Raw genomic sequence first — 13,555 nt, forward strand, 5'->3', positions numbered from 1 at the left:
AACTGGCCTTGTGCGGGCCCATGTGTGGGCCACCTCTGGCAAATCAGATCTGGGCCACCAAAGGGCCGTCATTCTTTGCGGTATGTGGGCCATGTGTAAGCACATTGTGTGGGCCAGATCTGGGCCATACCAATTTTGCTATGTAGGGTTTTCCTACCGTAGAAAGTTTTTTGTTGAGGATAAGTTAAACATTTCTCCTGTAAGAAGATTTGCAAGTTATGGAATAAGTGAAGCACGGGAAAACTGGTCTCACAGCTATACAGTTTTTAATTTACATTTGTTAAAGGAAAATAAAACTATCCAAACCTATGTGGTCATAAGTGAAAAAGGAATTGCCCCTGCTCGTTAACTCGTGACTAACTGTGATTAACCATATTTTTTTTGGAGTTCAAAATCATAAACCACACCCAGGCCTGATTACTGCCTACTGAATCCAGAAAAAGAGAACACAAAAACTCATCTCACATTTCCCAAAAAAAAGCCTTGATGATCCACAAGACTTTTATAAAAACATTCTGTGGACTGATGAGAGAAAATTAGAACTTTCTGGAAAGTTTGAGTCCCATTACATCTAGAGTAAAACTAATACAGCATTTCATGAAAACAACAACATACTAACAGCCAAACATGGTTGAGGTAATGTGATTGTCAGGGGCAAATCAGCTTTACTCCGAATGGTTTAGTTTGCCTGTTTAGTGTGCTATGACTGCTCAGTCATCTTTTGCTTTCGATAATGCCACAAATGGACTTGGAGAGGAAAAAATCCACAGATATCATTATGAGTAAAACCATGTGTAGTGTTTGCCACTATGGAAAATGCTTGATTTTATTTTGCGGAAATTTTCCCACAGAGATGGACTTTAAGATAACAGTAACTTCCCGAGAAGAGTAATATTAATCAAATCAGCTTTGCTCTGGATGGTCTAGCAACAGTAATCTATATAATTACTGTTGTTAAGATCATGTCAGTGTTGCTTTTCCTTCTCTTTCCTTCTCAATTCTTTGATACAGCCTCATTATTTCCCTGGTATGAAGGTCTTTCCATGTATTCTCCTCCAGAATGTAATCATGGTTGCGGTAGAACATGACTTTGCTCATGTGTTTCTCAACATAGTAGCTAGGGTATTTTATGTAGTCGTCAGTCGTAAATCCATATGCATCCACCTGAGAGAAAGAGACAAAAAGGGTAGAACAGGTGTGTGGTTTTTTTTTAAGAGCAAGGCTGTCTTTCTGAAAAAGAAAAATTAGTGCTAGTAAAAATAGTTTATTGAGTATCTTGTCAAACTTAATGTAATCTATTAAAAGAATTTCTTAGGCATGTTTGAGAAGAAAAAACTCACATATAAATGCGAAATAACAGATTCTAATAATAGAATAATGCTCTCAAAAGATAGGCAGCAGACTACTAAGTATAACAGGAATTACAACTCCAAGGCATTAAGCTGAAATTATGGTTCAGCAGCGTTATTGTATTAGCATTTCACTTTGCAACATTGTACAAAACATGAACTGCAATCAGTGAACAAGCAATGAATACATCAGAGGGACAGCTCCGGTTGAAAGCAAAGTTAGAGAGGCTTTAGCTCTGCTTTCAATACAATACTCTTGGACAGACTAATAGTAAAACTGCTGGATATCAGACTTCCTTCTGCCACTTGGTGCTGGATCAGAGACTTCCTCCAGATCGTGTACAGAGAGTTCGAGTGGGGCCTCATCTTTCCTCAGCCTTAACTGCAACTCTCCACAAGGCTGTGTACTAAGTCCCCCACTGTACACTCTGCACACATGACTGTGTTACTTCCCACCCAGCCAACACAGTCATCAAGTTCGCGGATGATATCACTGTGGTGGGGCTCATCTCTGGAGGAGACGAGACGGCTTACAGAGTTGAGGTTCAGAGGTTGTCAGATTGGTGTGCAGACAACAACCTGGACCTCAATATCACCAAGACAAAGGAGCTGGTAGTCGACTTCAGGAGGTAGTCTGAGCTGCACCCTGTCAGCATCAATGGGGAATACGTGGAAAGGGTGTCCAGTTTCAAGTTCCTGAGTGTCCACATAGACACAGACCTCCAATGAAGCTCAAACACCGTGGCGATTTTGAAGAAGGCCCAACAGCGTCTCCATTTTCTGAGAATCCTCAGAAAGATGGACCTGAAGAAGGAACTGCTGACTGTCTTCTACCGCTGCTCCATTGAAAGTGTGCTGACATACTGCATCTCTGTATGGTTCTCCAGCTGCACCACGGCACACAAAAAGGCACTTCAGAGGGTCAATAATATAGCCCAAAAAATCATTGGCCTTCCTCTTCCCACCCCGAGGGACCTGTACAGCGCTCGCTGTCTCAAGAGGGCACGCAGCATCCTACTGGACTGTACACACCCGGGACACCGGGTGTTTAAGCTGCTACTGTCGGGCAGGAGATTCAGGCTGCTGAGGTCCTGGACAAACAGACTCAAGGACAGCTTTTACAACAGGGCAATAGCCCTTATCAATGCTAACAGCTGACCTGACTGGCTACCTCCCTGGACTTTTTGGGGGCGGTAACAATAATAACAATAATACTATTTATATCTATAACAAGGTGCAATAATAATAATAATATTAATAATGTACAATAAGTGAGTGTGCAGTTTAACAGTCAGATCCATCCCGCTCTGGTCACGCCTGGAACAGTGAAAACCCTCATCTTCATGTTTTATGAAGGACTTTTCATGCATTGGGAGGCACTACATTAATTACTATGGTTCAAAACTTTTGTTCAACTTGCAGAGTAAAAATATACTTTTTCATGAAAGATGTCTTTGACTCTTCTTATTATTTTTGAGAGATTTAAGTTGACTTATTCATTCTAAAGTTAATTGAGAGGTCAGTGATTCTAAAGTTGTGGTTACCAACATTCAGCACAAGAAATTCAAGTTATTTTAACTCACTGTGTCACAGGTGTGCAGGGCCAAGAAGAGAGTCAATGCCCCATTTGTTGGTCTGACTAAAGGCTGGAATGTTTTATTCAAATTAGGTGACAGTAAGAACCTGTGGGGAATGAAGAAGCATCAAATAAGCATGCACATATTTTAAAAAATGAGCCACATTGCTATGACAGCACGATAGGCAACCTCAAAATTGGAAATTCAATTAAACTTGCTTTATTAAAGTTGTACATGTCCTGAGTATTCATTCTCTGGGGTGTTTTGTTACAGTTGAAGTCATCATTATCATGTCTGCCTAAATTATATTTTTTTAATATTGTTGATCCACGACTGTATACCTGTTTTGCCAAAAAAAGCACCATTTCATTGAAAAACAAGAGCAATGAGAGTTTATATGTGGCTGTACAGATCTGGTCTCTTTCTGATTGAAAAATCATAAACCATCAAAACACAGACACATTGTAAGTTTTTAGTGATAGAAAAATACTATTTTGATTCCAAACACAGTGTAAAAGAACACCTGCATAGAAAAATACTCAGTGGAACAATAGAAATCATGGATTGGCCTACCCAGAGCCCAATTCTCAACATTACTGAAGCAATGTGGGATTATCGTGACAATGAATGGAAGGGAAGACCCCCAATAGCCAAAGAAAATTGGATATACTTCAAGAAGCCTGGAGAACTACTCCTGAAGAGCACTTAAAGAAATTACAAGTTTGCCTAAGAGAGTTCAGACCATGTTGAAAAATAAAGATTGTCATAGCAAGTATTGATTTTCAACCTGGTTAGAATTGTACACTGTATGTTTGTCTAATACACTGTAGTTCTATGTATGTTTGCACACGTTTTAATATAATAATAAAATAGTTTTTTCAGTGATCTTGTGTTTGTTTCTTATTCCTGTTGTTCATTTATGATGTGAATTACAGCTGTATCACAGTATTGGATGTAACTAGAAATGGGCCGCCATGACTGACAATGCTGTGGTAGTTAATGACTTTTGGTTACTGTTTCTGAATGGATGTGGTTCATGCTAATAAAGCTACATTCCTGGGGTTGAGTTATAAACAACATACAGAAACTGCAAGAACAAATTGAGATCTCTTCCTCCTTATTCTAACTGAGTTCATTGCAATACTTTTTTAAATGTCTGTCGAGTTCAATTTTGAGTGGCCTAAAGTTAAATTCCAGGTATGATGATCACTGTTTGTTCAGTCACCAGTAGATCAGTTAATTCAACTCCAGTTTTGAGATCATTCAAACTTTCTTCTAACTACTCATAATTATTTTAACATAAAAAATATTTTCCTTTAATGTTTGTTTTTTTCTTTCTAAAGTGCCATGTTTTAGTTTTTTACTGACTATTAGCATTTCTCTTTGTTCTTTTTTGAAAGGCAGTCTGGGTTTGATTGGCCAGATTTCCTCACAAAATAAGCAGTGCTAGACAAATGAAATTATAATAGCTGAATCATTTGAAATCAAAATACTGTGGAAAGGGTGTTAACTGCAGGCTGACCTGTTCCGCACATATCGGAGGAAGTCCTGGTGCAGAACGTAGAAATGACTCTCGTTGTACTGCCTTGAATAGTAGTCCCTTGGCCTGGAGAGGTTAAAACACAAAAGATACCACACTTGTTAGTCACATATATATGCCACAGAAGACATTTTGATTTGGAGAACAAAAGGTGTATTTTAATTTGTGTAGAATATCCTGTTAGAGAAGTCCTGGATTAAAATAGAATGTGTTAAATGAACATGTGTTAAAGGTGTCCATCATGTAGCTGAATGGCTAAATTATTATAATTATGTATAATTAACATAATATTTATGTTATTATAAAAATACATCTTGATTACATGTCACTAATGTTTTATATGTATGCAAATAAGGCTTGTATGTAAACTAGAAATCTGCAAACTGCATTTGTGAAACAAATGGCAACTGGTAATTGGTTGAAAAAAATAAATAAATAAAAATAAATAAATAAAGTAATGCTGTTTTTTGATTGGAACTTTTTTTATTTGATTCTTTTTTTTTTTCTTTTTTTTGCTCCGTCTTTGCCGCTCATATCTGAATGCAGATATGAGCAGATATTATTTTTAACACGTGCTGCATCCATATTGCATTTTCTCTATTTGTATGTGTTTGCTGAAGACTTGAGATTACTGTTTATTTCGTGTTTTCTTTATTTCTTTTTTCTGCATTAAATTATGTTATAGTGTTGCCCCGAGCTAACAAACTTTGAATAAATCAATTAATTTAAAAAGAAATATATATATAAATATTTATTGATATATTGTTTTGTCCCATTGTAGTATAAATATTGTAAAGGAGACTTTACGATAGTACAACTAATTTTAATAATTTTCTCCTCAGTGGTGTAATTATGTGTTCCACAGAGGGCACCATAGAAGGTTGTACTGTTCCTTTACTAACTGGAAAGCATTCAGAGCATTATTCTGCTTCCAAAAACTGCCGGGCAGGACAGGTTATTCAGAAATAAAAAGTAAACAAATAGAGTTGGGGTCTTATGATAAAGTAAATGTTGACTGCATGGTGTCTGAAAAATTTCTGATTTTGATTTCAAATGGTTATATTCTTAATGAGATAATAGCAGCTTTTTGAAAATGGCCAATACATTTCTTGATTAATTTTAATTTTAATTTACTCACAGCTTATTGCGGTATGGGCCAGCAGAGACCTTTTCTCCTCTGAGAAGACCCTTGAGCCACTGGAAATCCCGCATCCCCTCAGGAATCATCACATATTTTATACCCTGCCAAAAGGAAAAGGAGAGAACCCATGTTTTTTCTGAGCAGGGGAAGTAAATATAATATGACACTGTTGTCTTTTAAGTTTAAGTACCTCATCATGAAGGGCAGATTTATACCCGTACTTCTTGAGTGATGTAGTGATGGAGTGGGCTGTGTGAACGTACACTGATGTTTTGTTTCCTAAATCCTCCTCATAACCCTTGCTGACGGCACCATTGATCCTGCCAGACAGATTAACACATAGTGGTTTCAGGAATTTATGTTTATTAACAGGTTCAGATCAAGAATACATTTCATCACTTCTCACCAGTGTGAAAGTAGCTGAAAGGGCAATACAACTGTCTAGGTGTTGACTCAAAATATCTGGCATCTATAAACTCACATTCAAAGACAGTTAACCTAAAACAAAAGAGATGATTGTTGACTTCAGGAGAGCATGGAGAGGTCACTGTCCACTTAACATCGATGGATCCTCTGTGGAGGTCATTAAGTACACCAGATTCCTTGGTGTTCACCTGCTCCCTTAACACCAGCTCCATAGTTAAGAAGGCCCAACAGCATCTCTACTTCCTGCAGAAGCTGAGAAAAGCCCATCTTCCACCACCCATTCTCACCACCTTCTACAGAGGGACTATTGAGAGCGTCCTAAGCAGCTGCATTGCTGTCTGGTATGGAAACTGCACTGTATCGGATCACAATACCCTACAACGGATAGTGAGAACAGCTGAGAAGATCATTGGAGCCTCTCTTCCCTCCATCACAGACACCTATCCCACCCACTGCATCTGCAAAGCCACCAGCGTTGTGGAGGACCCCATACATCCCTCAAACAAACTCTTCACCCTGCTGCTTTCTGGCAAGAGGTACCAGAGCATTCGTGCCCTCACTGCCAGACTGGGGCAACAGTTTCTTCCCCCAAGACGTCAGACTCCTGAACACTCAGTGACTGGACTGACACACACACATACCTTCATACACATCACTACCTCAATCACTTATCTGCACAATCTCACGCACACACACACACACACAAACACACACAACCCCGTTCAGCTATCTTAGTGAGGACCCTCATTGACATAATGGTTTCCCTAGCCCCTTACCCTAACCCTAACCATTAAAAATTAATGCCTAACCCTAACCCTTACCCCAAACCTAACCATAACCTAATTGTAACCCTGACACTAAAACCACGTTTTGAGCCTCAAAAATGGCTTTAAATGCCTTCAAAAATGTGAGGACCGGGTTGTGTGTCCTCACAAGTGACTGCTGGTTCTCACAAGTATAGTAGAATGCAGATTTCGGTCCTCACAAAGATAGCTAGACAAGAACACACCTTTACACTTTTACTTTTTGCGCAATGCTCAGTCTTTTTCCACATCCCACTGTCATTGTTGCAGTTTTCTATTGGAGGAATATTATCTCACGTCACCGTGTACTGTACCACTGCACATGGTTGAAATGACAATAAAGCCACTTGACTTGACCTGAACTGAAAGTTATTTCAGGTTTTGTAGGGTGTGGACTGAAGGCAGGCCAGTTTAGCAGGTGGAGAACTGCTGTTGTAATAGATGTAATAGTAAGCATTGACGTAATAGTATGTCTTACTGAAATATACAAGGCATTCCTTAATGCACTGCTAAAAAAAATTCAATTTTTATGACTGCAGAACAGTTTTTCCTGCCTTGAGGTGACTGTTGTTGTTATTTGGCAGTATACAAAAAATGAATGAAATGAATTTCTCTAGAATGAGATATATCATAGACTGTATATGAAGGTTGGACATCTAAAGAGTAAAGCCAATATGGAAGTAATTTAAGCCTGTATTCTTTGTACGGAAGTTGTTCAGAAGTCTATGATAAAACAACCCTTAGGTTCTCTTGCTCTCTAATTTCTACCTCTCACTAGTTTAAAGTCTTATTGAATACAAAATGAAGTTCATTTTGTAAATTATGAGAGTCGCAAAGACAGATAAAGCAGGGTATATTTAACACTACTTTATCTTTCGTTACACTGGGCCTGCCATATGACCCTGAAGTGTCCCTAGGTTTCTCCGTCAAAGTCAAGTATTTTTCACAATACTTGTTCTTTGCTTCAAGAAATTAGGTATGGGTGATAAATACTAAAAGGATGACATCCTTCGTTAACCTTTTTGAAGTCTGGAGTCTTCTTACCCATGGTCATTTTTCCAGCCAAAATAGTTCTCTGTTAAATAACATTAGACCGCCTACCAGAACAGAAAAAGATACTTATTACTTCTTAACAACAGAAAAATGTAAATAAATAACTTGGAAAATTAGTAAGGTAGTCTGTAGTAGTATTTTTACATTTTCACGCTACCATCAAGATAAAAGCTATAAGAATAACTTTGACATGAATGGCAGTAAATCTTCACCACTTTACTGATGTCAGAAGTAGTGTCTGTCAAACAAAACCAACCAAGGTTTGGGTTGTTTTTTCTTACCGAAAAACGTAATCATGGCTATCGATCTCCACCCCCTTCTTTGAACCGTTCAGGATTCCTCCAGTACCTACCACAGCACAGCGCACACAGCCATCACCACCTGGTTTTGGGAGAAGCAGTGGCTGTTTTGGCTTTGAAATCAGCTTCACTAAATCCAGCACATCTGCAAATGAAAAGAAACACATGAATACACATTCTGTGATTGTTTTATGGTTGCTGTATGAGTAGAGAAGAGGTTTGCTAGTTTGCTTTAAACTAATCTTTCATATTTATGATGGATGTCTTTATAATGATGTCTCAAACAAGACAATATGATGCAGGTAGCATATAGTTTAAATCTATGGATATTAACAACTAAATCTTTATATCCACCATCAGAAAATATAATTAATCACCTGAAAAAATAGCATGATTCATCCCAACATTAGTCTGATCTCATAATGTGTAAACTTTCATATTGAACCACATTAAATCCGGCATTTGAAAATTTCCAGCCAAAATAGTTCTCTGTTAAATTACATTAGAGCGACTACCAAAACAGTCACTCTAATGTCTCTCATAATCAGGCTTGTGTTAGTCTTCATACACTCAAAATAACAAAAAAATGCCTAAAATGCATACTTTAATGAATTTGTTTACATGTAGATTTTCAATGTAAGCTTTTGTTTGATTGGTATATGTTCAGTTTATACCAAGCACATTTTCCTTAATGATTAATTACTTGAATAAATAAACGTTTGAATTAATATATTGTAATTGTATTTTACTTTAATTGCTTTAATTGCTTCATGATTTTTTTATGAAGTTAGGTTTATATCAGCACACCATCTTTTCTATTCATCCATTCCTAAATGCATTGACTTGCTGTTATTTCATTGGCTGTTTAAACATATCTCATTTCATAAAACTCATCTGGTGAAACTACATAGGTGTTTAAAAATCCAGTCAGAGAATAGATGTATATTACTCTGTTATTCTTCAGTCTGGCACACAATACTGGCCCAATATCAGCTTCATAAAGACCTACCATCATATTTGTAGTCCATAAACCCAAAAGGATTGTTGAAATGTGAAAGTCGATTCCACTCGCTCATGTTAATGTTGTCTTTGTGCAGAAACAAATGTATGTCAGGAAGAAAAGCCTTCTTGAATTTCTCATCCTGAGAGTTTCGTAGAGACTGTGCACATGTCTGAAAATCATAAAAAATATGAAATCATGAAACAAGTTAAAATGAATGACTTGAAACAAATCAGGAAACAGCAAAAGCAATACGTCAAGAAGCCAAAAAGGCAGAATCTAAAATGTCAGTCATCATGCAGATGGCTGACATGACTCCAGCTATGCTGGCTCACATCCATAAAGTTAATACATTTGACTGTTTTTACTATATCTTGTCTTAACATGCTTACTGGTCGTCTATGTTGAGTATCTTCGCTGTAAACATCTTCAAAATCCCACTGAGGAAGCTTCTTGAAGTCTTTTCTGTAGAGGAGAGCCATGGGGGTCTCAGCTACAATGCGTTGTGTTGTGTTGTTTTTTGCTGAATCTGCTATTTTTGCTTCAAGTCTTCTGCTAAAGTCAGGATGTGGTGGTCCTGATTTTAATTTTCTTTTCCAGTATGCCCTGTACCTCTCAAGCACAAAGTCTTCCGATTCAGTGTCATCTATGAAGGTTGACCAGCTGAATCAAAAGGGAAACAGAAGCAACATAAAATAATTAGTGAGACAAGTAGTGTGTGTTTCTTTGAAAAACTTTACAGAAAGAAAAAAATAATTTACCAGTAAACAGATTAAATCAATCATAGGTTTTTCATGAGTCAACATAAAAAAAACACTACCCACCTGATACTTTTTATTCTGTTGTCTAATAAATTTAAAATAATCAAGATAAATGATGACAAAAAAAGCAAAGAAAAAAACTTTAAAATTAACTCTGCCATCTCTGGTTTGTGGAGTTGTTGCTGTTCAGTTAAGCTCAAAAACTATCTGCTCTCCCTCCTGAGAGCTGCTCACAGGTGGAAGAGCCACCTGACACCTTGGCACTGATGTGGCAGGGCAGGGCTATAGCACAAAACGTCATCAGACGTTTGTGCCTTTATCACACCAGGGAAAGTCATGCACAAGAATATTTGGATTGATTCCCTGGTTACGCCAGCCTGCATTCCAAACACCCTGGCAAACTACTAACCACAAGTTGCTTTCTATGAATGTGTGAATGTTAGATAGAAAAGACTTAAGCATAAAAAAAATCCTTGCATGTAGGGCTGGGCGATATGGCCTAAAATCCGTATCACAGTATAATTTGAAGCATGTGCGGTAACGATATATATCGCAATATATTCTTTTCTTCTGTATAACGTATTTTACACACTATAAAGCACACTTAAAATCCTTTAATTTATTCAAAAATCGACAGTGTGCCTTATGTATGAATTCTGGTTGTGCTTACTGGCCTCGAACAGATTTTATGTAGTACACGGCTCGTTTCCGACTTTGGTAAGCTATGAAGGCTTGATGGATTGCTGGAGCATTACGGCTGCCGTCAGGAGCCTCGCGGAGTAATCTGGGTCCAAAACTCCGTCTGCTTCAGGTCCCAAAGTCAAACAAACACTGCGGCATCACTGAGAGTTAAAAACTGTCCAAATTATTTCATTTTTAATAAAATGATCAGCGTTGCTGCTTTACCAGGTGTAACAATTAAGTTTAACATCCAGGCATCCATGAAAACAGAATTTATTAAATTCAACGGAGTTAGAAGTTAACAGGAAGTTCGCTCGCTAGTTTCCACCTTAACATGATATGCCATGTTCTGACTGAGAGGTTTCTGAAAAAATAAAAACGTACAGCTCTGCTATCACTTCCAACATAAATGAAGAGAGAAAACTAAACAGCAGTGATGTTTGTAGGGTTACTGAAGTTGGACTAGCCAGGGACTCTGCCACCAAGGAGTTGTTTAACTGCCTCAGTGACCTCGCCCCCGGAAATTGGCGGGTCATTCCCCTCATCCCCAGACTCTGCTTCCTCCTCAGAAGACGTGTCAGTGGGATTAAGGAGGTCCTCGAAGTATTACTTCCACCGCCCGACAATTTTCTCAGTCGAAGTCAGCAGCACTATACACAGTGCAGGTAGAGCACCGCTTTCCCCTCCTGAGACGCCTGACGGTTTGCCAGAATCTCTTCGAGGCAGTCCGAAAGTCTTTTTCCATGGCCTCTCCGAACTCCTCCCACACCCGAGTTTTTGCTTCAGCCACTGCCCGAGCCGCATTCCACTTGGCCTGTCGGTACCTGTCAGCTGCCTCCAAAGTCATCCAGGCTAACCAAGCCCTATAGGACTCCTTCTTCAGCCTGGTGGCTCCCTTCACCTCTGGTGTCCACCATTTGGTTCGGGGGTTACCACCACGACAGGCACCAACCACCTTGCGGCCGCAGCTCAATGCAGCAGCTTCGGCAATGGAGATGCTGAACATGGTCCATTCGGACTCAATGTCCCCAGTCTCCCTCGGAATGCTGTTGAAGCTCTGCCGGAGGTGTGCGTTGAAGATCTCACGGACTGGGGCCTCTGCTAGGCGTTCCCAGCACACCCTCACTACGCGTTTAGGTGCACCGGGTCTGTCCAGCGTCCTCCCCCGCCACCTGATCCAACTCACCACCAGGTGGTGATCAGTTGACAGCTCAGCCCCTCTCTTTACCCGAGTGTTTAGAAGATATGGCCGCAGGTCTGGTGATACGATTACAAAATCGATCATCGACCTGCAGCCTAGAGCGTCCTGGTGCCACGTGCACTTATGGACACTCTTATGTTCAAACAAGGTGCTCGTTATGGCCAAACTGTGGTTTGCACAGAAGTCCAATAACAAACACCGCTCGGGTTCAGATCAGGGAGGCCGTTCCTCCCAATCACGCTCCTCCAGGTCTCGCTGCCGTTACCCACGTGAGCATTGAAGTCTCCCTTATATCAAAAACCACCACTGGGTGTGACACAATTAAATGTTACCAGTTCCTCCAGTGCTTCATAGGTTACTGAGCAGGATAGTGCGTGATACTGAACAGTCTGGTCAGGTGAGAGATTGTCTGGTTGGGTGTTGTCTTGTTTTCTGATGCTGCCACTGGTGTATGCTAACAAAAACTCTTACACAAAAGAGATGACATTTTGTGTTGAATGATATCACTCTCATATCATTAAGTATAAAGCTATTACAAACTCGGAGCTTAACATTAAGACTGACATATTTTCTGGAAGGTACAACTTTGTAAACGATAAAGAACAAAAAATGTCAGACAAAAAAAGGATCTAACCTCAAGGCAAACAGCCACAATAACATCACAGCTTCTTTCCCCACTAAGTCCCACACATTCTGCACTTGAAGTACTGATACTAGTTGAGAAATACTCCAGTAAAAGTTGAAGTACTGATTCAACTTCTTTACTCAAGTAAAAGTGGAATACTACAGCCTCTAAAACATACTCAGAGCATGCATTAGACTCATGAAAATAGGAAATATTGCTATTGATGGGGAGATGCCATGGTTTAGGCCAGGGGTGTCCAAACTTTTTTCGCTGAGGGCCACATACATAAAAATATAGGAGGGGCCGGGCCACTTACTAGAAATTAGGTATATAACCTTAACTTTACTGTATTAAAAATCACTTAAAAGTGCATGGTCAAATGTGTTATATTGTTGAATATAATTAAAGACAAAACTGCCTTCATCACAGTTTTCCATAAATGGATCTTTATTGGTTTATTCAGAAAAAGCTTTGGTAGCTCATTCTCAGAACAGCAGCCTCGGATTTCTTCTTAGACAGAAGATTTACAGCACAGAGAAAAAACAATAAAGGGGAAAATGGGACGGGTAAATTTCAAGTTTGTTATTTAAGTTATTAGGCTTAGCAACACACCTATCACACGTTAGCTTGAAACCGTTATCAACATTAACAGACTGCACTGGACTTAATAACAGGAGTCCATATAATTTTAGTAAATTATTCTGGTGAGTATCAGCTGCGCTGGGTATGTAAATCGGGCCATCCAGCTGCGGTGCTGATCGTACGCCACTCGTGCCAAAAATCCGGACAAATGTCACTTGATCAAGGAGCAGATCTGCATCAGATGAGATCAGCTGACTTTGCGTGTGCGTGCGCTGTGCACAGCGGTGTGTACTCTGTGTGTTAACAAGAAAAACGCATATAAGAAAGCGGTGCGCAAAAGCAGGGTAGTGACAGAATTGATGCGCATTATTGATATTTGAAGCATGTGTACCTGCACATTAACACACGGGTACTGTGGAATATATTTCTTTACTCACCTAAAGTGCTCGTGCGCTCGTCCACTCCCCGCAAAGAAATTAGCAGCTGTGCGGTGTCTGTGGCATCGGTGCTCTCATCG

At 39.3% G+C, this 13,555-nt stretch overlaps 1 protein-coding gene across 1 annotated transcript; it reads right to left on the reverse strand.

The window, feature by feature from the left end:
• Nucleotides 1–960: 960 nt before the first annotated feature.
• LOC134633481 (alpha-N-acetylgalactosaminide alpha-2,6-sialyltransferase 1-like) lies at nucleotides 961–11,477 on the reverse strand. The gene is made up of 9 exons (XM_063482316.1): nucleotides 11,455–11,477; nucleotides 9,581–9,851; nucleotides 9,198–9,360; nucleotides 8,171–8,333; nucleotides 5,798–5,927; nucleotides 5,605–5,708; nucleotides 4,449–4,532; nucleotides 2,933–3,032; nucleotides 961–1,164 (listed from the first exon to the last, which is right to left on the reverse strand). The coding sequence occupies exons 1-9, from the start codon at nucleotides 11,475–11,477 to the stop codon at nucleotides 961–963; spliced, it is 1,242 nt and encodes a 413-aa protein (XP_063338386.1).
• Nucleotides 11,478–13,555: the final 2,078 nt, after the last annotated feature.

Source organism: Pelmatolapia mariae, linkage group LG8, assembly GCF_036321145.2.
Source record: "Pelmatolapia mariae isolate MD_Pm_ZW linkage group LG8, Pm_UMD_F_2, whole genome shotgun sequence".
In the NCBI taxonomy this organism is placed as follows: Eukaryota; Metazoa; Chordata; class Actinopteri; order Cichliformes; family Cichlidae; genus Pelmatolapia; species Pelmatolapia mariae.